Source organism: Cheilinus undulatus, linkage group 5 (genome assembly GCF_018320785.1).
Source record: "Cheilinus undulatus linkage group 5, ASM1832078v1, whole genome shotgun sequence".
NCBI lineage: Eukaryota > Metazoa > Chordata > Actinopteri > Labriformes > Labridae > Cheilinus > Cheilinus undulatus.
In genome coordinates, this window is record NC_054869.1 from 34,980,165 (window position 1) to 35,008,076 (window position 27,912).

Sequence of the window (27,912 nt, forward strand, 5' to 3'; positions counted from 1 at the left end):
GTTACAGGATGCATCAAAGCTCAGAACGACCTTTGTCAATCACTGAGGTCTTTTACAAGAACTGTTGTGATATATCACTGGTGCTTTTGTTCTAAATACCAATATAATCACAGTCATGCTGGTACTTAGTACAGCACCCCTTTCTCTTGTGCAATATTGCTTTATGTCTTTATATTACAAATTAACACAGGCAGGGAGGAGAGATGGAGGCTGTCCTGTTAATGAATCCTGGATTGTATATGTTTTGGATGTATAAAGTGAAGTTGAAGTTTGGCTTTTATTTTCATCAAGTTTACAACGCTTAGGTGGAGGGTTGTTGAAAAGAGTAACGTATGATGTCACTGCGATCAATTTGCATTCATTTTTTTAATCTGATTAATTAACTGCTAATTTTGTGTGATTAATCCATTTAAATTTACGTTTTATTTTGACAGCACTACTAGAAACAAGAAAAAGCCTGGTACTCAAATCTATGTTGTTAACTGTCATCAAATGATCCTGTTAGTTACTTTTATTTGCCCACCCGTGGCTGGTAGGTGGAGCAAATATAACAGACACTGCTCAAAAATACCCACATTTGGCTGGCAGCAGGTGCAAATTTCCCACCCTGCTACCAAGATGAGACTGAGCTGTGTGCAGCTTAGGGACAAAGGAGTGACAAGACCATATGAAGACAATGCAAGCTGTTTTGCTTTGCTAGCAAAGGATGGAAAATTTAGTGAGATGACTTGCAGGAAAACGTGGTACCAGCAATGGATTTACACCAGAAAATACAACTAGCTGAACAAAACACTGTTCATTTTGGCAGCTATTTTGAATTTTAGTCTTATTTTTAGTCTTCAAATGAAATGCATTTTAGTTTTAGTCACATTTTAGTAATTTCTGTCCTTCTTAGTTTTAGTCTACGGAAACTCAACATTTTTCTCTAGTTTTAGTCCATAAAAACTCCTCAAATTTTAGTCTTTACTTGTAGTCCAAGCATTTATTTTCTTGCCTAAATCTGGTACCAAATCATGGTAGTGTATTCTGTGCACCCTGCCAAACCTGGGGTCCCTGCTTTCTACAGCTGAGAGGCAGAATAGCTACAGCTGCATTGTTTTTTGCCAGATTTACCCACAGTGGAGAAATATCACATATTTTGAATGTCTGATGAAAACTACATTAATTTTTAGTCTAGCTTTAATCACCACAAATCTATTTTTGTTAGTCTTAGTCTAGTTTTTGTCATGGAAACAATGGCTGTCGACGATATTTTTGGTCATAGTTTTAGTCGACAAAATTAACACTGGGACGAAACATCATGAGTTACATCTCACCCGTGGCTTCACCTGTAAAAAGGTGGGTAATGAGGAGAGCCAAACTCCTTCCTCTTGCCACCATCTTCCTGTGTAGGTTGATGTGGTGGGTAGGGGGTTGATAGTATTTTCACCAGCCAAAGGGGCAAACAGAAAAAAGATTGGGAACCACTGCCTTACAGAGTGGATAATAAGGAGAAAAGATAAAGTTGTTCAAACAGCTACCTCCTCACTATGAGAGGAAAACTTTCCAAAAAAGAAAATTTCAACAAAAATACACAGTCATCCTGGAACCTGAGGGCCTAAAATCTCACAATATAATCACAAGATCCATTTTCAGGTGGTCAGGAACTTAATTTCTCATCACATGTTTCGCTCTGTTTTGATAAAAAGGTTCAAAAACACTAAAACAAATTTGGAAACCAAAGAAGTCCATTTTAAAATCCATATTTATTTACAAATAAAATCACATAGCTACCAAACACTTTATTACTGCTTGTTTTTTCTTCTGGGGCATAATTTTAGGAAGTTTAAAAAGGGGATAATAATGTGACACTGAAAAGTTTTCCTGAACAAAAGATCTAGGAAGATGAGCTTAAAACTGCAGTTATCTTATCAAGCTGGAAAACTATTAGAGCTGCTTAAGAAGCTGCCTAATAGACTGCAATGACAGCCTATATTAAGGGTATAACACTAAAATTTAATTTGGAAGGGGATATGAGAAGCAGAAGTAACTCTAAGTCAGGTCCTCATTCAGGCCCCTTCCACATGGAGATGAAAATGATATATTGCCTTTTTGTTTTGAGAAAGTTTTCCGTAAAGACAGAATTGTTTCAGGAAATATCTGCTTAAGCACTGAAAATAACTGAATACGCTGTAGTGCATATGCCAAGCCTTCACGTGGTGCTGTAACGCTGCCACGGAAATGCACCAAATGAGAGAAGATCACAGAAAACTGACACAAACTTTCCTCTACTTGCCATTCTGGGTGTTCTCCGCATTGGATTTAAGATCATCTGGTGTATGCGTTTTGTGGTGGTGGTGGTAAAGGAGCATCAGATTTTGCTGTAAAAGCCATAATAAGCTCAGTAGCTTCTGCGGCACTAACACAACCATGTAATCAGCCGTATACTCCCGAATTCATCTCCGTGTGGACAGGGCCTCAGTGTCTGGCTGAATGACGTATTACTGCTTTCATTCATTTTAGGCCTAGTCCACATGGAAAAGAATTCAGGTGTATACGCAAAAGTTTTTTGTCGTATCAGCATTTCATCCACACGGAAAACGGCGTTTTGGGTGACTGTAAACGATACTTTTTGAAAACAGGTCCCAGAGTGCATAAATCCATAAACGACTACAGTTTCGTCTCCATGTGGATGGCTATCCGCATCTTTCTTGAAACGATTATGTCACACATAGCGTAGCTGTCTTAAGCTGACTGCGTAGGTCCGGCCAAAACAAAACTGTATATGGCCCAAAACCTTTATACGCATGGTCCGTAATCTTCTTCTCTCTTTTGGTGCATTTCTAGGGCAGTGTTACAACGCCACTTACAGGCTTGGCATATGCACTACATCGTTTTCAGTCGTTTTCAGTGGTTCCATGTTTACACGGATATTTCCAAAACGGCAATATATCGTTTACGTCTCCGTGTGGACGGGGCTTTAAATACCTGAGCGTTTCTCATCCATTTCAGAGCACTTTAGAGCTGATTAAGTAGTCCTTATTGGCTCCACTTAGCTTCTCTCTTCTCATTTTCCACTTTTACTCCAGACACATCACTGGCGGTACAAAATTTTCCTTGAGTTCTCCTGAAATTGATGCACTTATTGGAGTTTGTGCCCTCCATTCAATCTACTCTTTTTCCCACAAATTGAATGCTAACCCATTGTCCTTTGAGTGAACCATGGCCGTCCTTATCTATTAAGATACTCTGTGACTGGTTGATTGCCAGAGATTCTTTGCAGGCCCATGTAATCCAATTTAGGCTGTTTAAGAGCGAGGGCAGATAAAATCAGACTTTTTGCTGTCCTTTTCTCAATGTTTGAACTGTTTCAAACTTTCAAGTAGTTCAAAGAAATGCTCTGACTTTTTAGCTAGTTCAGTTTTTAGCGTTCCAGTTATTGCACAACGATTCGCATTATCTTGATTTGTTGCTAATGATGTTTCCATATCTCTCTCTTGTTTGTCTTGATCATCTTTTTTTTCTTCTCTAAATCCTCCTCTTTTTCTCTGTCTTTTTTTTTTTATCCCTCTCCCAATCTTCTCTCCAACCTCTCCTCTGTTTCCAATCTTTTTGTGTTTGACTGCAGTGATTCTCAACCGGTCTGGTTACTGCAATGAATGGTAACACTATCCATCCAGCCAACACCACCACAACAGCAGGAGGCCCAGGCTTGGCGGCACCCCCGAGAGGCTGGAGGGAATTCTGCGAGCTGCACGCCATCGCCACAGCCCGGCAGCTGGCCGGACACTATCAGAGCTTCGCCAGAGAGCGGCCACAGCATGACGTGCTTCCACCAGAGACCTTTTCCAAGCAATTCACAGACCTCTTCCAGCAGCACTTTTGCTGCGAGGTCGACAAAGACAGCACACCGCTCAGCCAGAACACAGGCTCTAATGCTGCCAGCAGTGCTTCCTCCACCACTCCAGCGTCTTCCCTTCCATTAGAGGGTTTAATCGGCCGATTGCGGATAACTTCATTGTCAGGGGTGCAGGATTACCGGGAGGCAGGCCGCCCAAGTGGAGGAGCTGCTCCGTTTACTGTGGTGTCACCAAAAGTTGAGCCTGTGGTGTTGAGAAGAGAGCAGGAGCAGCCCCTGAGATGTGCTGCAGGAAGCTCTTTATCAGGAAGCCCGGCGGTTCTCAGGGGGTCAAACCGTTGTATCGGCAGTGGGTCTTTTCTGATTCGCAGCCGCAGCAACGAGGAGATCTCTGGCACGGATCGCCGGCAGGTGTCTGAACGGTACTCTTCTGATTCCTCAACCTCCAACCCTGGACATACTGAAGTCACACACTTTTCTGTCAGTCAAATTAGGCAGACTGTGAGACGCCTCCTCAAAAAACGGCCCGGTTCCAGCCCCCCCTTATCCCAGGACCTGTCACATAGCAACCCCACTACTAACAACAACAGCAACCCCCCAAATAACGCTGACAGAGTGGGTGGCATTTCCTCCACTAATGAGGAAGTGTCATCCTCCTCCTTGTCCTCCCGGTCTTCCTCTTGTCCGAACTCTGAAGCCCTTCTCCCATCTTCTTCACAAGTGGCAGGGGTAGCCTCTCACTTCCTGGATCACTTCCGTTGGTTACGTGGTGGCAGCATGAGGCAGAGGAGGTCAGAGGGGAGTGGCTGTTGTAAAGAGGGCTCACTGAGGTACTTACTGGTGGATGACACTATCTCAGACTCTCAGCCTCGCTGGCAACGCTGCCGCCTGCTGGTCAGGAGGATCAGGGACACTCAAGGAGGAGGAGGAGGGAGAGGAGGAGGGGAGAGGTACCATTTGGAGCTCTATGATCCTCCAAAGGTAAGAATACCTGCTTTTGCCTGTTCTTATAAACACATGCAAGCTGTTTCACAGTATGTGCATGCTGAATGACATGTAGTATATCCACAATATTAACGAGACTCTAAATATACGTCACAATTTATTCTCATGATCTTATTCTACTCGTGTTTGTGCTTGTCAGGTGATTATTGCCTTGTGTTTTAAAAGACATTACTGTGGAGAAGCTTGGAAATATGATGAAGCAAGTTGGGAATGACAGACAAGAAATGGACAGGGTTGGAGGTCACCGATTTCAAGGACTAGATTCACTGTGCATTAGGCTCACAAACTAACCATGAAGCCAACCAGTGTCCTCAGATTGCTGTTTTAAGCCAAAAAACTTTGAAATTTGAGAATTCCAGGGAACCTAAGACTTAGCCTGTTTGATGAGAAATAAGAAAGACCTCACCTCTCACACCAAACCCACAACTGGAGGTTGCAGTATGGGCCAATCAGTGAGTTTTTTTAGGTGATTGGGTTTTGAAGCAAGTTTATATTTTTTGACACAGTTCAGTTTTCAGCAGTGCATTGAAGGTTTACTGTTTCAGCCTGTTCACTGATTCAAGCACAATTTTTGTGCCTCAGGAGTGGCTGTTGGTTTTTTCTGTCTAGTTTTCCAACCCAGCATGAATGCATGATAATCAATGGCTGACCCTGCCTCTGTTGTTGTTTGTACAGAAAATGCCTGCGTTGAGTTTTGTGTTTCACAGAAGTGTGTGTGTGTGTGTATGTACTTCTCGATAAAGCTTTTAAAGCTTCTTCTCAGAATTGCACTGAAAAACTGAACAGCTGGCAGGTTCCTCATTATGTACAGGATGTGATTCTATAGGTCTTGTGTACCACAGGAGCTTTCACAGGTTTGGTTAATATACAGTATGTTTACCAGGCTGTCTCACACACGCATGAGCAGAATCTTTGCAAAGACACATACACGCGGGCACAAAGTCATTTCCTGTTTCCAGCTGTTTCTGTTGCAGGGGTTTCCCCCCCTCCTTTTGTGAATACTCCATTTCTTTGCATTTGTTTTGTTGTCATAAATCATATTGTGCATCTTCTGAAAAGCTCTTTTTTTGTCTTCAGTTTGCAGCATGACAGAACAAGATCAGAGCTGAGATGACATACAGCTTTGTCTCGAAGAGCTGTACAGTGTTTTGTTGTTTTTCTGTCATCTTTGCCTCCAGTGATTGATTTGGTGTATAAATGCAGCCACACAGTGTGCAGTGATGTTGAACAAGACTGGTTTCCTCTTGCTGAAAAAGACATAGCAAGTTAAGTGAAAAACTAATCAGAGCATTGTGTCTGTTCTTGCTCTACATGCTGAGAGTCAGTGTCACCATTAAAACCCATCACTGATTTTACACAGAAAACCTTGTTAAAACTCGGTTAGAGATAGTTTGCACTTTAACCTAGTCAAGAGATTCAGAGCAAATGGAGCTAGTGATAGATATGTAATCTGCCTGTGCCACACTGATTACTGTTGCACATTTTTTTGAAATGCATCAGTTTTCATGTACTTATTTCTCTCAGCATTTGCCCTATACAGTTTTTTTTTTTTTTGCTCAGTGACCTCAAAGAATCTGCACGTCTTTCTTAACTCTTCAGTAAATATCCCTCCTACACAGTTTCCTGTTTGTTTGAGGTTTACTTCAGCCAGTCATAACTTTTTTTCGTCTTATTACTTTATGACTAAGACATCAACTGAACTTTAAGAGAATATGAAATAGTCTCAAGTAAGATATTTTTGATTGAGCAATTTATGAAGGTGTGAAACTGGATCCTTTTTCCCTCCCCTTCTTGACAAACACAGCAGGAAGTCTTCTTTTTCTAATATGTATGTTTGGCTCCACACATGAGACCTCATGGCTAAAGCCTGCAGTATAACCAGATGAGGCCAGCTGCAAGGCTGCATGCCCCTGCACACCCAGTCCCCTAAGATCCCCAAAGCAGTAATCAGAGTGGCTGAACTGACGGCAGTCCTAGCTGCTGTCATGTATAAGGTCAGTGGAAGTACAGTTGAGTCTCTCCAGGGTGTGTGAAAGTGTGTATTCTGGCAAAAACAGGGTCAGCGGAGAAGAAGCTGCATGCATGTGTTTGTTCAAATGACTATTTGTGCAAGAAGGATTTTATATTTAGCAGCCCTCAGCCAGCTGCAGCCCTGACCATGCGTGTGAGGTTGCTTGGTTGATGATAGAACCAGAGCTGTGTGAGTGCACATGTCTGAGTTTGTGTGCATGCATGTGTATCAGAATGGGAAGTCACTGGCAGGATTTTCCTGGCTGATTGCAGTGCTGCTTTAGTTTCCCAGCTGCACTGCTGCTCTGAACACTCCCAACCTCTCTCTCTCTTTTTGTATGTAATCTTGGTTGTGCAGGGAGTTAAGGCCCTGAGAATGCCCTTAAAAGGAAGGAGAGCTGTGGACCTGCATGCACACATTTAACCTACACAAAAACCACACATTCAGACCCTTATAGAAGGCATTTTAACATATGAACTTGTAAGATTTTGGCGTCACTGTTAGATATTTAGTTGTGATCTATTTTTGGATGTTAAGTTTCACATGTCTTTTTCTGTGAATCTATATATGTGTGTGTGTGTGTGAGCATGTGTGTGTTACGATAACGTAACATGCATGATGTGAGGCGTGAAATTCACGAGGGTAGAGAAGTTGATGCATTGATGTTGACAGGCATGCGTCCTGCGTTTTTACGCATCCATTGGCTGCAGCTCCATGGCAAATATGGCACTACGCCTGCACTGGTGACCCTACGCAGATCTTCGAGCTTACGCGCTGCCTGCATTACTCGCTGGTGTGAGACAGCACTCAGTTTGAGTCTACAGACTTCAGGGAATTTCATAAACTTCTCTGATTGACTCGACGGTTTCACAGAAGACAGTCAGGCGTCATTGTCAGCGCACTGACGTCTTGATTCCAGCGTATTTTTCATCAAGTTTCAGCATCCTGAATAATTTAGACTTATTTTGATAATGACTTGACACCAATTAAATAGAAACACACTACTGCCACAGACAGTGAGTGATACAGAGACTAAATAGGTTAAAGTTAATCTTCATATAGTCAGGATTCAACCGGTTGTAGAAGCAGCTTCATCCCTTTAAATGTGCTCTCCATGTCAGTGGATGTTCTTAAAAGGTCATATTTTTATGGTGGATGAACTCACAAACCAAAAATGTGCAAAAATTAAACGTGAACACCCTTTGAAAAAATAGACCATATTACTGTAATCTAGTAATCTAGTAAGGTTCACCTTTCAGACATCATCAGACCACTGTGTGAATGAAGGAACTTTATTCTGTTAGAATGTGAAATATTACATTTATGCATAAAGTAGAGGATGTTAAAATGATTAAGTGTCTCTTTACTGTAATTGTCTCTGTACTGTAATTGTAAAACTGTAATTTGGAAAATAAAAATAAACTATTACAGAAGAAATAAAGTTTAAGCCCCCAAAATGTCCTGGGAGAGGATCCCTAAAACCCCAAATATGGCATAATCTAATGTAATTATTTAACTTATTTTCCTTGTAACTTTAAGAAATGTGAATTGTCATCAGAACTTCATTGCACTTTGGAAAATATATTTTCTTTAGAGAACCTTTTAATAACAAATTTTAATTTAGAAGTAGTTCATTTAAGGGACCAATCTTCTTTTCTCATTTCTCTAGTACTACTCTTGAAAAAAAAAAAAAAAGTGATTAAAAAAATGCTATCTTTCTTACTGGAGTACTCGATTAATCGTCAGAAGAATTGATAGAGTACTCGACTACAAAAAGAATCTATTGCTGCAACCTTAATTCTTATTTAGGTGTAATGTGTGCATGAGTGGGGGCCTTTATGTGTGAGAAACAGCAGTAATATTAGTTTGCTGATTTAGCACCAAAGAGGAAGCTGCATGGTAACTGATAATGTGTTCGCGTGAGAAAGCTGCAGTCAGGGCACACTGCTGTGTCTAGACAAAACTCTGACAGGTTTTTGATGCAGGGCAAATTATGGTCAAACTTAGGGATGAGGATTAACACCCGGTTCTGTATTTTTCAAGAACCTGAAAATCAAAAACATTTTGCCTTATCAATACTGCTGTCGAGTCTCATAGGCTCTGTGACATAATGTCTTTTTAAGAGATACCTGGTGTAAAAACATACAACAGTTCTTGCAAGGAGGGAAAATAAACTAAAAGCACATCAGTATTGTGCATCAGCTGTCGACTTCAGGAAGACCGACTCCACCTGCACTGCTCCAAGACAGTTTTCTTCTTCATGTGCTATGATAAATGCTGAAAAGTGCTCCCAAACTTTACAACAAGTCCTGTTTGTTCAAAATCTTAACCCAGTGTAGAAATCCGTGCTGGAATCGACAGAATTGAAGTTGATTAGCGAACTTTACGAGCTGAAAGACGGAAAATATGGTGCATTCAGGTAACCTCAGTAAATTAGAGACTGTATCATATATGTTATGATCTGTTCGAACTTCCCATAAAAAATAGGAAAATTTAGTTTTTGACAAGAAATTTCAATAAATGCAACTGACTATGAGGAAATTGTATTTATATATATAAAGTAGATGTTAGACTGAATCATGACATTTTAGCTCAAACACAATTCAGTTTTTACCACTTCTATTGTAAAAATTAGTTCCTCATTTTGTCTTTACCCCAAACTAAACTAGAAAAGTATCGTTAGTGGTATCAATAAGGACTCAGATCGATAAGGAGTATCGACCACATTATCAGTTTCAATAAAAATGAATGATCCCCATCCCTAGTCAAACTGCAACATCTACCTGCATGGATCAAGTTAACTTCTGCCTTAAGAATAGTCTCAGCAGTTTCAAGTTAAAAAGGAAAAAATAGATGTCAAAAAAGAAGTTACTGGGATGACTGGTAAATGTAGTTATCTGATTTATTCATATAACTGTAAAAGTGTTTGAGGAGAATGTGTTTATTTTGGTTAGAGGACTTTCTGTGGATGGTCTGTGTAACAGCCTGCAGGTCTGTTGTTTAAATACGCATACACTCTCATTTTCTGCTTTTACATCTCAAAAAGACAGATGTCTGTTTCAAAAACAAATAGACTTTCACTGTAATATTAACTAGTTTATTCTTGTACAGGAAAAACTTGGTATTCTGTAGCATATACAGTTGCATGAAAAAGTATGTGAACCCTTTGGGATTTCTTGGATTTCTGCATAAATTGGTCATAAAATGTCTTCTGATCTTCATCTATGTCTGCTTAAACTAATACCGCACAAAAAATGATATGTTTTCATGTTTTTATTGAACAAACCATGTAAACATTCATAGTGCAGAGTGGAATAAGTATGTGAACCTTTGGATTTAATAACTGGTTGACCCTCCTTTGGCAGCAATAACCTCAACCAAACGTTTCCTGTAGTTGCAGATCAGACCTGCACAACGGTCAGGAGGAATTTTGGACTATTCCTCTTTAAAAAGCTGTTTCAGTTCAGCAATATTCTTGGGATGTCTGGTGTGAATCGCTCTCTTGAGGTCATGCCACAGCATCTCAATCGAGTCTGGGTCAGGACTCTCCACGAAGGTGTATTTTCTTCTGTTGAAGCCATTCTGTTGTTGATTTACTTCTATGCTTTGGGTCTTTCTCCTATTGCATCAGCCATCCTCTGTTGAGCTTCAGTTGGTGGACAGATGGTCTTAAGTTTTCCTGCAAAATGTCTTGATAAACTTGGGAATTCATTTTTCCTGAGGCAGCAAAGCAGCCCCAAACCATGATGGCCCCCCCACCATATTTCACAGTTGGGATGAGGTTTTGATGTTGGTGTGCTGTGCCTTTTTTTCTCCACACATGGCATTGTGTGTTCCTTCCAAACAACTCAATTTTCGTTTCATCTGTCCACAGAATATTTTGCCAGTCGTGCTGTGGAACATCCAGGTGCTCTTTTGCGAACTTCAAACGTGCAGCAATGTTTTTTTGGACAGCAGTGGCTTCCTCCGTGGTGTCCTCCCATGAACTCCATTCTTGTTTAATGTTTTACTTATTGTAGATTTGTCAACACAAATGTTGGCATGTGCCAGAGATTTCTGTAAGTCTTTAGCTGACACTCTAGGAGTCTTCTCCACCTCATTGAGCATTCTGTGCTGTGCTCTTGCAGTCATCTTTACAGGATGACCACGCCTAGGGAGAGTAGCAACAGTGCTGAACCTTCTCCATTTGTAGACAGTTTGTCTTACCGTGGACACATAAACATCAAGGCTTTTAGAGATACTTTTGTAACCCTTTCCAGCTTCATGCAAGTCAACAATTCTTGATCATAGGTCTGCTGAGAGCTCTTTTGTGGGAGGCCACATTTTTCATGGGTGCAGCCACATACTCAGCTCTGCTACTCATCCCACAAATGCATGATCCTTACAAATGTGGCATCATTTAAAAGGGTAATAAACAGGCTTTCCAGCGATAGAGAATTTATTACCAAGAAGCATTAGAAGCAAAGAAATAATGTACCAAACACAAATTGCCTTACTTTTTGTTTTAAGTCTATAAAGAAGATATGTTAATATATTGGTTTTGATTTCATTACCAACTAAAATAAGTTTTGAAATATTAGCTTATCAGGTGTCAGCAAAAATCCGTTATTGTGTATCCGGTATTTACAAAAAATGCTATCCGCTCAGTGTGTGTCTGTAGTCACTGTGTGTGTTTGTTTTCTTAGGTTATGTCAACTATGCCATACCTTGCAAAGCAAATGGATTTGAAAGTCTGTCATCAGGCAAATCTATTTTGAAAAGCTCCAATACACATAGTTTGTGCCGAACCAAACACCGTTTGGACCAATCTATGTCATTTGAGGAGAACGAGGCAGTAGCTACAACTGGGTGTAGTTGAACTGAAAGCCAATAGCAATGGCTGTTGTCAGTGTGTAGCAAAAAGCTTTGATGTAGCTGCAGTTTTATCAGAACTGCACTTCATTTCTTCATAAAATAAAAAGCAAAGAACAACACTTAAAGCTTTTTATGATGGAAAAGGTGTTTTTGAACTTCTGCCATGCTGCTTTGGCATGAGTTTGTGAGATTTAAGAGAGAGATTATAAAGCAACTGGCGCTGAACTGAACCATCAATCACCCATCTATCTGTTATATTTCCATGGTTGATATCCACATAATAAATGAGCAAACTTTGGTGTTTAAAGTGAGGTTTCAGTGCGAGAGAGAGAAAGAGGAGGGGTCCAGCAGGTGTGAGCTAGTGAGGAGGACGCAGCGGGCATTGTTTTGAATCATCAGTCACCCATTTAAATGACTTGAACTCATGTGAAATTTCGCAAAAAAACAAGCCTGTTCTGAAGAAATATATGATGAAAAATTTCGTTGTGAGTGGGCAAACGTCATTAGAACAACATGAGCTTGAATTTATTTTTTAACATGCGAAAGATTCGGATGAAATAAATGGACCCAGTGTGCAAAGGCCTATACAGGGGTGGTTGAGTTCTACTTTAAGTGTGTACACTAGCTACTACAGCTAAAGCTATTAGCAGTAAAAAGCAACCATTTTATCAGAATTGTATCATTTTCTTTATTAAAACAAGCCTTGGCATAAGTTTTATCCACATCATCCTCCATTGCTTATGCACTACAGCAGAGTTTGCCTGTCAGGCTGACTTTACTTGTGGAGTTGCACATGCGTACAATGTAATTCTGTCTTGTTGCTCAGATTGGCCTGTAATAGATGTGATAGACAGAACGTTCATCCTACTTTCCAACACATTATATGGGAGGTTTCCAAGATGAATGTGAATTATATTCATGCAAATATTATGAAACAGTCTATCTGACATGTCACGTTAAAGCTGACAAGAAACATTGCAACATATTATCCAGCATGGTTGTGGAAAAACAGCCCCAGGGCCCTGTTGTAATTTAAGTCAGCCACTGGCAGGCCTTTGATTCAGTATGCTGGAAAAAGTTGATTTTTTGTGTTAGTCCGACTGAAACTGAGCTTTTAAAAGACGTGTGTACTAGTAAGTCTGTACTACAGAATGTCAGATTTCAGATCTACACACCCAGTTTGAGATCAATTTATTCTGCATGCATACCTCTTTGTAGGACACAAACTGGACTAGGTGTTCTGCACATACACCAGTGTCCATGCCAGACTTGGACACAAAGGTTGGACAGCATAAATGCTGCGCATAGCAGAAGCTGCCCTGTCATTTGTCTTTAGTTATCATCTTAGACTAGAGGAATGGCTTGCATAGTATACCTGCTTGCTAACTGGTTAGCATGGTAAACAGGAACAACCTAAAAGGTGTTGAATCCCCCACCTTTCATAGTGGCGACAAACACTCTTCCAGGAACTACAGATATTCCGGTTTTCTCCCACCAGACACCTCTGTTTGTGTCTCACACAGAGACACTGGAGCTGAGGTTGTGTCTCACATAGAATTTTAAACATATTTTTCTGCAATGGTTGTTAAGGTAGAGGGCGCATACTTTTAAGACAAGCTATCTTTAAGTTTATTAACTTGTGGGAGACACTGCAAAAATAATGACAGTACACTTGAAGCCACATTCACTTTCCACACAAGTGATGATTACTCAGGATATACTAAACTATGAAATATAAATGCAGTGTGATGCAACGGGACACAGACACAAACAGGTGTTCATGGGATTCTTTAAATCCCAGCTGTCAATATAACATTTTATCTATCTATCGATCGATCTATCTATCTATCTATCTATGAGTGACAGAGTTGGAAATGAACTTGTTTTCCTTCCTGTCACATCAGGAGTAACTTTAGGACTGTATCAGCCCAATATCAAGTGTAAAGTTGATTTAGAAAAAATTTTATTGTAACATATAACATATTTATAATAGGTAAGATGATGTATTTTGGTAAATGTTCTTTATGATGAAGCTTGTTTGTCCTTCACTGACTTTATCTACTCATTTTCTCTCTCTTCACTATTATTATCCACACACATTGCATGTCTCTGTCTCCTCCTGGTGTCTCTTTACCTGTGTGTTCTTTTGTCAACACTACTACGTATACTAAGGTTGAAGAGTTTCTGTCGTAATCTGCATGTGGATGAGGTTTATTTATGAGTGTAAATAACTATTATAAATATCGCCAATAGCATCAGCCACTATGAGAAACATGCACACAAGGAATAAAAAAACAAAAGGGATCGTCCACCAGTTTATTGATCTCAGATGAATGAGTTTTGAAATGATTAAATGATTGTCAGGTGACCCACATATGGGCCACTCAGTCATAGTCTGTACTGATCCCTTCAGATATTCACGTCCCACACACACCTGTGAGGGTCCGTGCATATTTCTGCCTGGTGTGGTGAGAAGATCAAGAGGGAGCCGGTGTGGACATGAGCCCAATGTCGCTGATTTTAACCACGTTTCCCACTGGTTTGCCAGTTTGCAGCGTGATATACGGGAGATTGCAGGACTTTTCTGTGTTGTGTCAGGCTTATTGCGAGAATTTGATAAATTGTGCGCAATTGCTACAATCTCATGCCGAAATCCAGCGCTCGTTTAACTATCACAGACATAAAACAAGCAGGGCATTGGTTCAAACACAACTTTAGTGGATAAATCAGTTGCATTGGAGAACTCTCTGTCATGATACTGAGTCAAAACATCCTAGCAAACATTAGACCCCAGCTCTGACAGGGTGAGGAGGGGGCGGGGCTCTCTGGTCGGTGAGCGTGTCAGCTGGTCATGGAGTCAGAGGGAACAAGCAGAAAACCAGGGCTCAGAAATTAAAACCATTAGGGCGTGCCGGTAGTCGAGTGGTTAAGGCGCACCCCATGTGCGCAGGCGACCCGGGTTCGAATCTGGCCTGTGGCACTATTTCCTGCATGTCTCTCCCTGCTCTCTTCCCTATTTCCGACTCTATCCACTGTCCTGTCCAATAAAGGCAAAAAGGCCAAAAATAAATCTTAAAAAAAAAAAAAAAGAAATTAAAAACATTTATGTAAACAAGATAAATAAAATATAAGACTATTTAGTTGGTCTCTATAGGAAAGGTATCCTTAAATGACTTCTGTTGTGATCTGGCGCTATATAGAAAATACAGTTAAATAAAATTGACTCGACGTTAAAGGGGGACGGGGGACGGGGGGCGGGGGGCGCCCCCCTACTAGAATGGCAGGGGAAACACTGAAATGCCTGATTGGTACCATACACATTGCAATTTAAATGTGTTTCTCAATTTAAAAAAACATGCTTTTTAGTAATAGGAAATTAAAGTAGGGTGTTTGGTTTGTTTTTTTTGTCTTATATTTATTACCTCCGCCAAAAAGGTTATGTGATCAGCAGGGTTTGTTAGTTAGTTTGTTAGTTTGTTTGTTAGCAACATAACTCAAAAAGTTATGAACGGATTTTGATGAAATTTTCAGGAAATGTCAGAAATGGCGTAAGGAAGAACTGATTAGATTTTGGGAGTGATCCGGATCACTGTCTGGATCCAGGAATTTTTTTAAAGGATTCTTTACTATTGGGAGATAGGGCTAAAGGTGGAGGTCTGTGCTCTCCGAGTGCTTTTCTAGTTTTGATATTTGTTTCGACATGCTTCATATGGCAGTTAAAAATGCAGTTTTTGAAAGCTTTGTTTGTTACTCTGCAGTGTGGGTGCTATGACAAAATGACCAAGTCAAAGACATGTAACCCTTGATTTATTGCAGAAGTGAATCTTGTCATGTCAGCTGGAAAGGGCAAATGTCTCCACAAAGTCCTCTGGTGTTTGTCTGAGACTTCAACTCTGCATTCTCTAAATTCTCTTTCCTGTGCATCTCCATGAGGACAGACTGACTGCTAAAGGTTAACAAATCTGTTTTAAGAATTTTCAAATTCACATCCTGCTGTTGTTCCTGCTTTGCTTTACTGTGAACAGTACGGCTGAGATGAAATATTGATGGGAAAATATATCATCATCCTGACTTTTATTAGGCATTTATCAGATCTCTGGTGCCAAATATACACTATTAAGAAGAGGACAGGGGGATTATGTTGGGCAGAAGTAAAAGTCGTTCAGCAATGATAAGAGATCAAAATGACAAAGGTTTAGCAATTAATTGAATTCAGATAAAATCCCAATATGGCCTGCTGCAATTTTCAAATTGCAGATCATATTGTACAAAATTAAATACATATTGCCCCAGCCCCCAGCATTGGCTGGGCCCCTGAAAATCCCAGAGTGGGCCCTTCCTAATGGTGATTTAGCACCAGTATTAACTACTTTTTAGACACTAGTAACCCCTTTTTGATTCTTTTTGCCCCTCTTTGCCTCTTTAACACAAATCTTTGCCATTCTTTAACCCATTTTAAACATGTTTCCTGCATGTTTTATCCCTCTTGTGTCACTCTTAACCATTTTGCTTCTTTTCTTCTATTTTTGCCACTTTTAACCCTTTTTCATTACTTTTTGCACTATTTTTTGACACTTTTGAACCAATGTTTGCCACTTTTCACCCTTTGTGCCACTCTAACCCCTTTTCACTACTTTGCCTGTACTTTGCCATACTGTACCGTATCGTACCATTTTGTATTGCACCATATCTTGAATTTATTCCACAACCCCGGAAAGACGGTGAGTGTCTGACTTTCTTTTCTCTGTTTTTTTTTTTTTCTATGCTCCATCAGCTTTGACTTCCTGTCAACCAAAGTTTTTTTTTTTTTTTTTTCAACCACACTGAGGCCTTGTCCACACGGAGACGAAAACGATATATTGCCATTTCTTTTTGAAAAAGTTTTCAGTAAAGGTGGGATCGTTTCAGGAAATATTCGCGTAAGCACGGATCCACTGAAAATGACTGAAAACGCTGTAGTGCATATGCCAAGCCTGTACGTGGCGCTGTATTGCTGCCATGGAATTGTGGCAAACGACTGAAGAAGATCACAGAAAACTGACACAAACTTTCTTCTATTTGCCCTTCTGGTTATTATCCGTGTTGGATTTAAGAACATATGGTGTATGCGTTTCGCGGTGGTGGTAAAGGAGCAACAGATTTAGCTGTAAAAGCCATAACAAGCTCAGTAGCTTCTGCAGCACGAACACAACCCTGTAATCCGCCATAGTTGTTTTGGTCAGACCCGCGCAGGCGTCTTAAGAGAGCTACGCTATGTGTGACGTATCGTTTCAGGAGAGATGCAGTTAGCCGTCCACACAGAGATGAAACAGTAGTCATTTACGGATTTTTGCACTCTGGGACCCATTTAAAAAAGTACCGTTTACAGTCACCCAAAACTCTGTTTCTATGTGGATGAAACGCGGATACGACAAAAAACTTTGTGCCTATACTCCTGAATTCTTCTCCGTGTGGACGGGGCCTGAGCCCTACTTTCCCTTTCATCTGACGTACAGTAGTTAGTGTTACAGACAAGGTTAGCATTTTGCCAGGAAAATCATGGTATTCTGTCTTCCAAAGTCAGTTCCCACAGACTTCAGCAGTGTGATGGCGGATATGTTTCCTCAGACCCCCTTTATACCTCATCTTAATCACAGCCCTCTCATCTCATCTCATCGCAGCTGTGCATATGTGTGTGTTTGTGCGTTTGCATGTGTTTGTTCCAGCTCCTCTAGCCTTAATCTTTCCCACATGTTTTCATTTCATGCTTGTGTGTATGTGTGCATACACTTTGTATCGTGTTGCTCTTGGAGTTGGTTTTGCTCTGTCTGCATGTGCATTCCCATATATATTTTTATGTGTGCTTGAATATAGGGTGAAGGCTTTGTCTTCACCTTTCAGTCCCATCAGGGTCATTTCATAAATTTTTTGAGCCTTCAATAAAAAGAAAATAGAAAAATAGTCCCTAGTAGGAGGAAGCACTTGGATCTATGCCTCATTAAACCAACAGAATTGGAGTTACACAGCTGAACTAAAAGGCTCTTAAATATTTGTGTTTATACATTCATGTTTTTCTGTTTATTTTTACACGTTTTTCTCTCTCCATCCTTTTTTTTAGTGAACATATTTTCTCTCTCTCAGTGACAGTAATAGAGGAGTTTGCAACATCAGTGGAAAATACTTTTCCAACAAGCAGACTCTGGTGTCCATCTGTTCTGCGTTACTTGTTGTTCTTTGGTCTCTCATATGGCAACATGCAGTGTTAATATGGCTCTCATTGCATACCACAACTAAAGCTCTGAACGCACACATGGGCCCCAGTCAGCTGAACCAGAAACAGAACGAAACCAACCAAGAAGAAAGGCACGGGAAACACAACAGCAGGAGACTTCAGAGAGACGGATGTAGAGTTCAGGCAACAAGGCAGCAGAGAGGACAGACAGACTCCATCAAGGTGTCTCCTGTGGGATAAAACCCAAATCTGGAGAATTCTTAGAACATAATCTCACAGTGCTCATAAGTGATTTGTCCGTTTCACTGGTTACACACAGAGCTTGCGAGATGTGGTTGAATATATTTGCCACATTCAAATATCCAGCCAGTATGAACTCCTTACATTCATTATCCGTACCAGTGGTGCTCAGCTGGTGGGTCAGGACCAAAAGTGGGTCACATGGGCCACAACTGTAACCTTACGAAGCAGATGGATACGCCAGTTTCCTTGTTTCTCACTGGCAAATCCATCTTGCAAAGCTCCCACCTGAACCGTTTGGGCCCGGTTAGAAAGTGACAGGACCAATCAGCAATGAGGGGCAGTACTTTCAGCCATGGCAGAGTCGTGACGTAAGCAAGCAGCAAGAAGAGGCTGGTGGAGTTATGGCAGAAGACATTAGCGTGGATGTTGCTAAAGTGCCAGTTTTATCAGAACTTGATGACATTTCTTCGTTAAAAGAAGAACAAAGAACAGCAGTGAGTTGTTTTCTTTTCAAAAACGTCAAAAGTCGTGTACTGACATGTCTACAGTTGCCATGGTTTGCGTTTACTCCTTTGGTAGGGGCGCAGCTCGGCATGTCTGTCATGTGTTGTTGCTCTGATTCGATCATAAAGATGTGACAGACAGAACATTCATCCAATCACCCTCAGAGTTTTTTTTCTTTTAAAGCCTCTGCCCTTTCCCAAACGCTGTATATGAGAGGTGGATGTGTGAAACAAATCCATCTTGTGTGTCAGGTTACCACAACTGTTTATCTGGGAAAAAATGGTGGTAAAAAGTCAAAGAAGCCCTTAGTAGACATACATATATACATTTTATCTACCTTTGATGGTTTTAATTGTGTGTGGTGTTGCTGCTGCAGGATGCAGCACATAGGTTTATTCATAAACTTTATCATTTCCATGTCAACACAGAGATCCTTTAAATATGACATGCTTCTCACTAATTTCTGCTTGCATCAATGCTGATGCATCTGCTGCTGCTGGTAAAGCTTCACCTCCTCCTCCTCCCCAGCCGCCTCCTTTATAGCTTAAAGCTTGTTGCACCCTCATATTCAGATTTATGCTACTATTGATTAATTGCTTCTGGAGTAATTTCTTTATGTTAATACACATTGTCATAAATTTTTCTGTCAATATGGGGGTTTCTAGCTATGCGCTCCCTGGAAATTCAAAGCGTGCTTCTGACTAGGGAGCATCTTTAGAGCAGAGCCTTCTCTGCCAAGCAAAACTGTAAATTCATTTTGCAATAAATGGTTAAATGTATGAAGAGTGTGTTCCTAACTGAATGTAGGTTATGATATAGAATGATTTACTGCTTGAATTTGTTGAATAATATGTAAGATGAGGAACCTAATAACAATCGCACATTAAATTGCAATTGCAATATGGGGGGGGGGTCGCAATTAGATTATTTTTGCAAATTGTTCAGCCCTACTCATTACACAGGTTAAAACTCCTCAAAATTATTTGTACATACAGCTGATAAATACATTTTTACGTCAAAATCTGCCAATATTTTGTCATGCCTATAATATTGGGTTTCTGGCAGGCTACATGCCTTGTGACACCTGGCTGCCTATCATATGACTACACAGCCAGTAGTGTGTTTTAAGGGGGCTGTGCATTAGTAGACATAGAATTACAAGGGAAAAATATGAAATAATTGACAGGGCAGGTTCATGATGGTTTTGATTATTTTTCGATTAATTGCCCAGCCCTACCACATATATTTTCTTTGATTTAAAATTGTAGCCAGTCACAATGGTGTGTTTTTGCACAGTGCTCTGTAAGATTGTGGAGATATTTGAGATTATCACTCTGTCTATGTTAGTATAGAAAACTTCTTCAGAGAGTCTTTGGTTTCATTTGGTGTCATAACTTTTCTTGTATCTCACCCACAAAGTCAAATCTTTAACTCCTTCCAGGGATGGAGTTTCCTAAAACCTAGAAATTACATCTTGAGCTGACTGAGTCATGTAATGGATATGTGTGTGGGTGCTCATGAGAGCTTGTGTGTGCAAGTGTTCACTATTTATGTTTGCTGCCGGTATCACATTACAGATTTCATAATGCCACTTACTGGAAAAGTGAAATTCTCTCTTTTTTTTTGTTGTTGTCTTTGGTTTATAAAACTTGATTTCTTAAGCTTTGGTGTCTCATTTTTACCACAACAGATTCAGCCTTTTTAGTTTCTCTTTGTTGCAGTGAATAAGCATCCGCCCTCTTCCTCCTAATTTTGCATCAGCAGATCTTTATCATGTATCACTCACAAAGATCTCACAGAAATTCTGTAGAAAAATCAGGTTAATAAAATCCCTCTAGTTCCTCAGACAGCCATCCAGTTGGCTCTGAATTTTAAAATACCTCTGGAAATAATATGTCTTGTCAGTTGGCACTAGGGATGGGCGATATGGACTAAAAAATGTATCACGATATTTTGCTGTATTTATTGCGAAAACGATATAAATCACGATTAAAAAATAGCACCATTCAACACCTTTTTGTCTAGGTAAAATGTATCAAATGGGCTGCTTAACTACACCAACTACACATAAATTAGTGCTGGGTATTGCCACTGTTTGCCTGAATCGATTCTATTCCGAGTCTCAAACCCCCGATTCAATTCAGTTCAATTCAATTTGATTCATTTAGGGATTCAAAGACAAATTTAGTTGTAAATAGTACAAAGAATATTTTAACTTGGCACATTATTAAAAATATCAGGGTTTGCATTAAAAATTGACCCTAAACTAGGGATGCACCGATCCTTTTTTTTTTCAGTTCCGATCCGATAAATATGTGCTGATAACAATAATGATTCTGATATATATATATATATATATATATATATATATATATATATATATATATATATATATATATATATAAAACAAAAATGAATTGAATTTAAATGTATTCCAAACAAATTTATATGCACTACTTCTAAAAAATAAATGTCAACATTATCCAAAAAACAACACCTGAGTATAAGTTATAAACAACTGTTTACCCTAAATAGCAAAGCTCAAGTAGGTTAAACTACTACTTTAACAGTCAGTTAAACTAATTACCTATCATTTTTTATAAACATGGTCTTGAAATCCCTGTCTATAATGCTCTTTTAAACTGTAACGAACCTCCCGCCACTAGAAACCGCTGTAGCTTCAGTTAATGGCCGCTGCCTTCCTCTCTGACCCTTCACCGGATATAAACAATGAGAAGCTTGGCGGTGGCTAAGCTGTTAGCGTCTAGTAGGAAGACCGCGGTACGACAGTTTTCCAAAGTAGTAAATGGAAATAAAGTGGTATGTGGGCTGTCAAGGGTTAAGCTCACGTATGACTCCTCACCCGAAGTGAAAAGAGGCCAAATATCTAAGCACGATATTAATCTGCAAAGAGGAACAAAGGCGCAAGCGGCGCTATCTTTCAATGCTAGCCACGCTGTAGAGAGTATGTCAGGCTAACGTCACACCCACTCTTCTTTGTGTTCTCTCATCTTTAGACTAGGTTTGACTATTCTACATATAGATTTATGTTTAATCAATTAAGTTTATACCGCTAAGAACATCCCCCACTAATTCTAGCTCAGTTACACACAGACTGTCTCGTGTTAGATGCGTTGCATTTGTGGTCTACCGCAAACTGTAGGATGGATTTGGATCGGCGCCGTCAGTCAGAAATCCGATATATTGATTACATCCATATCGGACCGATACCAATATTGGATTGGATCGGCTCCATCCCTACCCTAAAGTAGAAGTATTTACATCACTATTTTACCTCCATGTGGTGCATCCTGGATATGGCCTCTTTTGTCCAGTTTGCCTCTGTCTTTGTTTAAATCCAAAATGCAGTCTACCTTCTTTTAAGTCTGCAGGTTCCTTCAGTGGAGCAGAGCTGCCAGGCTCCACCATGTTTGTTTTTACAGAGATAAGTCACTTATTGCAAGTTCAAGTTGAAACTCTTGTTGAATTAATAAAAATAAAAATGAAAATAAGTAAATTTGATACATTATTTTGATTAAGTTTGATTAAGTCCATGATGTGTTATTAAACTGAAGCTTATAATGTGGCAGTAGTAGTAATAGTCACATTCTCAGATATAGTGCATGCAGTGTGGTGCTTTAATGTTTATCTGTTCTTCCACCATACACTTCTGTCTGCTGTCTGTGAGGTGTCTACTATAGATAGACACCTATGCACCTAAAAGACAGAACCCGCAGCGCTGATAAAAAGAAACATTCATCGTGTTATCTATCATATTATGTACATTGTATATTGTTGTAAATACTATATTATGCTAACTTTATAAAAAAAATCTACATGAGATGTGAGCAAAGTTTTATAATAGTTTTGGATTTTTCATTAGTTTGTATTTTTATTTTGTTTTCACTTTCTGTGTTCGATTTCAGTTTAGTTTTTATTAGTTTTGACGGCTGGTTTGTTAGTTTAGTTTAGTTTTTATTTTGCAATGATGCTTCATTTTAGTTTAGTTTTTATTAGTCTTAGTTTTTTGAGGATAGATGTCGGGGCTGAGTGAGCGTCATACATTTTTAAAAACATATTAAAACAGGCTACTCTTCACTTTTCATGTATTTATTTAATGATGATGTTTGAATACAACTCCAGACATAAAACTACCACTATGTGAAGTCTTAACCAATCAGATCTGGCAATTTTGCACTCCCCAGACTTGGGTGTCTGTGTCAGTCAGTATGGTTGTGTCAAAGACTAAAACAAAGCATATTTTGTCTCCATTTTTATTCTATTTTAGTTAGTTTTGTAAGCGCACTATACAGTTTTAGTTAGTTTTTTTTTGGTAAAGCTTAGTCTTTATTTAGTTTCAGTTAACTAAAATGATTTATGAATTTTAGTTTTAGTTATTTATTTAGTTTTAGTTAACTATGATAACCTTGGATGTGAGTTTGGTACTCATATCTTTCTAATTATTAGACTAAGTGCTCCGTTATTTTCTCGAGTAAACGATGGGGCCATGCGTCATTTGCTCGGCTGTGAAACGGAGGAATAGAGGGTCGTAAAATAAAGCACACTGTGCAAATTACCGTTGTCTGCTCCATATCTTTCCTGTAACCAAACCATTTCCAGATAATGGAGGTAGCTCCTTGTTTAGCAACAAACTCATCCTCTGTTTCAACTCCGCCTTCCAGCATGTTTGTTATGCAACTGCGTCGCAGTTGATGACGTATGTGTGCAGTCGCAGACACATATGCCATCAACCGTAGTCTATTGTTATTATCAGTGAATGCCGTTTTCTCATCGTGGAAAGTTTTTTTCATGGTATATCACAAACGATATCGCCCATTCGTAGTTGGTACCGTGTCGCTGGTCAAAATGAAAGCGAGCCAACTATGAATTTGTCATTTGCTCAGATTTGTTGTGACCTCTGAACTTTCTGATTCACTTTTGATTACCCAACAGCAACGTTTGGCCTCCACATAGCAGTCATTGGAGGGTAAGTTGGCCAAGATATAGGGCAACTTGTAAGAGTTAAAATTGATTAAAGTTGCTATAGGGAGTTCCTTAGTGGTTACCAAAAAGACCAAAATAAACACTAATGTCACTATTTGATCTTCAAAAGCAACAGAGAATCAAATACAAAAGTAATAATTTCTATTTTGTTTTTTCCTGCTTCTAACTGCTGCCTCAGGGTAAGATAAGAGAAGATAAGATATTCCTTTATTAGTCCCACAAGGGGAAATTCCAATTTACAGCAGCAAAAAGTGTCTTAGACAAAGCAGGCCATTGGCGACAGATACACAATAGAAAAAAATGGAGTACAAATAAAAGTAGTATTGTAAGAGCACTTATAAATACAAAAATATGGAATATAAAAACGTTAACTTACAAATTATAAACAGTATTTACAAACAGTTATGTACAGGTTGGGTATGTTACAGATTGGGTGTGGTGGAGATATCCATATGTACACCTATATACACATATATATACAAATATATATACAAACGTGTACAGATTATAATATAAATATGATTTATTGCATGGATTATTTTGAGCATTTTCTGTTGTGGAGGCTAACAGCTGAAGGAAGGAAAGACCTGCGATACCTTTCCTTCCTAACTTCAATGATCAGTTCAATTATTAATCAGCTAGGGGAAAAATTCTGGTGTAGTGACGTTTCTAGGCTGATATATTCACATCCAATTAAACACAAATTATGACTGCATTTAGTTGACTTGACTAAGGCCAGCCACACACTACAGGATTCTTAGCCCGATTTGGGGCAAGATTTGCCTCCCTGACGATCGTGGGGGCATTTGCCAAGAGGAGCCTTGTCGCAAATGATTGTTTGCCTGAAAAACCCTCATGTGTGTGGTGTCAACACGATTGTTTTACTGTCACGAATCACATTGTAGCCTACAAAACCCCGAATCGTAAATATCAAACACATTTGATATTTATGATTCTAGGTTGTAGTGCCGCTGATGGAGTACCTACAAACACCAATAAGAGCAAGCAGACCGGATAGCGTCACAAGACAGATCATACGTACTTTCACTGCTCACAATGATCAACAACTGTACCTTAATTCCAGCCAGGATTTCATCCTGAATCTTTTCCTTGTTTTATGAATTTTGCTGCACCTGTAACACACACTTGGGCAGCCTGTTGTGGAGGGACAGCAAGAGGGTTTTGACAGACATCCGTGTTTGTTTGTTTTTTTTACTGAAGTCACGTGATCACCGAGGTCTTTGACAGGTCGGCAGGTGTGTGGTCTCCAGTGATCTGACCGTCTGGCTGTGTCGTCTAGTGTGTGCCTTCAGAGGATTAAAGATGAGAAATCTTTTGAAATTGTCCTCATATCTGTGGTATCCCACGGTTTTAAAATCGTTTCAGATTTAAAATCATGCAGTGTGTGTGGCCGGCCTAAGGTTGAGTAAACAGTCAAAACAGTGTGAAGTTGGTTTACACAATGTGACTAACATTAACGGTGATTGCACCGCTGACCTTGAATCCTCTTTGCACGTTAACATCCACATGCTTGTGCTATGCACTCATTACTTTGGGTAAATGTGAACCTGTGGTCATGCCAGAGATGCAGAGGGCAACCTGTTTTGCAAGTTTTCATAAATTCCCACAGTATTTCAGACTGTGAATGCAACACTCCACATGGCCTAGCAACAGTCTACCTACAATGCACTGTGTTGTTTTGAAGCGTGGCGATGCTGACAGAATTAGCCTCAAAATACAGAGTATAAAACATGCCCTTTTCAACTGTTCAGCTTTGCAAATTTTGTTTTTATGCACTTAAAGATATACCTGGGTAAGTTGTGACCAAAATTATTATTTACAGAATTTCATTTTATGTTTATATTCTATTTATTTTATTTTTATTCAAGTAGGGTCCAATGAAATCTTTGTTATTTTTGCCAATTTTTAGTTTTATTTTTTTCCAAATTCCATTATTTCCGTTTTAATTTTTTAGGAATTCTGTTTTTTAACCTTTCCACTAATTTTACCATGAAAAATGGTGTCCTGTTTATGTAAATGAATAGAATCTTCACTAATTAAATAGAAATAACCTTAAATTCATTGAAAAAGGGCCACAGGTGGCCACGGAGCCATTATTTGGATAACCCTGATATAAAATAATTACAACCAGTGAAACTGTCAGATATTTCCAACATTTTAAGACACATCCAGGTGTAAAGTCACATCTTAAGTGATGTTTTGGAAATGTTCTCTCAAACACAGAGTGATAGGAACTTAATAAGAAAGGAACATTAAAGTTAAATGGTTAAAAATAAACCTGTTATCTAAACTTTTCTTTACTCTCTCAGTCTGTAACAGTCCATGCAGTTTGATGCTGCATTGTGTTTTTACTCCTGACTGTAATGGTTTTCTCCTCATCTCTCTCCATCCTTGCTGTCTGTCCGTCTGCCTCATATCAGACCACTACATTAATGCAGACACGTGTTGGCTCATTAAGCAACCAAAGGGAACTACAGTATCTACCAGAGGAATTATTAAGCTAATTGTTACTCGAATGTAACATCATTTAGACTACGGGACTTCATAAAACTTCATAAAGTTTGAAGCCTCCGAGGGGTGAGTAGGTCTTACAGTTGTGACTTCATCTGTGTGTCTCGCACACAGACACTCCTCTCTCTCGTGACTCTGGTGTGGTGAGGTAAAATAACTCGAAGCATGGATGAATTTTCTTATAGGTGCAACATTATGTCGCACGGTATGGCCCGGTGTTGAGCTACGTGATGTTTGCCGGTATTTCATGCAGCTGCTCTAACATGCTTTGTATTGTTTTGGAGGGGGAGGGGTGAGTGTTTGTGAGGCACAAGTTGTGCCCCGCTTTAGTGATTCCCCAGAACATATTCCCCAGATAGCTATATGTTCCTCTTTCTAAAAAACACTGCATTTCAGTCAAATTCATTCAATTTCCGCTTTAAGTAGTAGATTCCATTTTTATTGGCCAATTCCGCGGTTCCGTCTGCGATTCCGTTAACGCGGAAATCATGGGGCCTTATTCAAGTGGAAAAACATTTCTACTACCTCTGATATGCTCAAATGCAGCTCTGTTGTTGTGTTTTTATGCACTTTTTGATGTGCTTTTATCATGTTGATGAATTTTAAAGGGAGACTATGAATAAAAAGTGCATACTTTTCATCTAATTGATCTGTATAGTTTTGAATTTTGACATTACCAGCTATTTACTGGGCGCCAAACATGTCTGGCATGGCTTCATTTATTCATTTTAAATTTGGCCCAGTTGAATTTGTAATTGAATAGCCCAGCTTTAGCCCACTTATTGTGATTCCTTTATTAATAACAAGTTTGAATATAAAATAGCCCCAAAGGAATGACATTTGTTTTTGGTAGATTATTTCTTTGTTGTAACAATGCTTCTTGGCAATAAATCTTAAACTGTTGGAAAGCCTGTTTTAAGTGGTTCCACATTTATAAGATCATGCATTCGTGGGATGAGCAGCAGAGTTGACTATGTGGGTTGTGCCCATTAAAAAAAAAGGCAGATATTTCTGCTAATGTCAAACAGCTTATTCTATTTGTTGCATTACACTTCATCGCATTGAGAATCTACTGTTGATGAACTTAAACGTGTTGATGACTCAGTATACGCTAAATATTGCTCTATTATATATCCTTATTTTATATTTAACCTGAAAAAATAACCACTCTTATCAATGAAACAAGTGTCTTTTTTAATAATGTATGTAGTATATAGCCTTCTTAAAAATGTTAATCTACTTTGTTAAAAAAAATAATAAAAATGGGTTAAAAATTGAAAAAACTGGTTAATAATGGCAAAAAAAAATGCTGGAAAAGGTAGTGAAATTGGATCTTAAAAGTAGCAGAAATGGGTTAGAATTGGCAGGAGTTATATAAGAATGGCAAAAAATAACAAAAAGTGGCTGAAAAAGCTTTAAAATGGCAAATATGGGTGGAAATCTGGTGAAATGGGAAGAAAAATCTATATGAACTGGCAAAATAGTGCTAACTGAGAAAGAAAAAATAGGCAGATATTGTCAGAAATTGGTCAAACTGGCAAAAATAGGCATATCAGATAGTGAAATGTGGGTAAAATTGGAAAAAATTGGGCATAAAAAGTGGTGAAATGGGGTTTATAGTGGCAATAATGGGTCTGCTGCCTGTTTTATTCATCTCACTAAAATGCACACATTAACATTAGTTGCAGACAGAGAGCAGCAGGGAGAGGC

General features: G+C 39.2%; 1 protein-coding gene across 4 annotated transcripts in view; it reads left to right on the forward strand.

Annotated features, from left to right (window-relative positions):
- Positions 1–27,912, forward strand: part of sh2b3 (SH2B adaptor protein 3) — a 110,355-nt gene that overhangs the window by 31,593 nt on the left and 50,850 nt on the right. For all 4 annotated transcript variants that reach the window (XM_041787048.1, XM_041787049.1, XM_041787050.1 and 1 more), the window contains one exon: positions 3,608–4,819. In XM_041787048.1, the coding sequence (XP_041642982.1) occupies positions 3,635–4,819 (1,185 nt within the window). In that variant the 5' untranslated portion in view covers positions 3,608–3,634. The remainder of the gene's footprint in view (positions 1–3,607; positions 4,820–27,912) is intronic.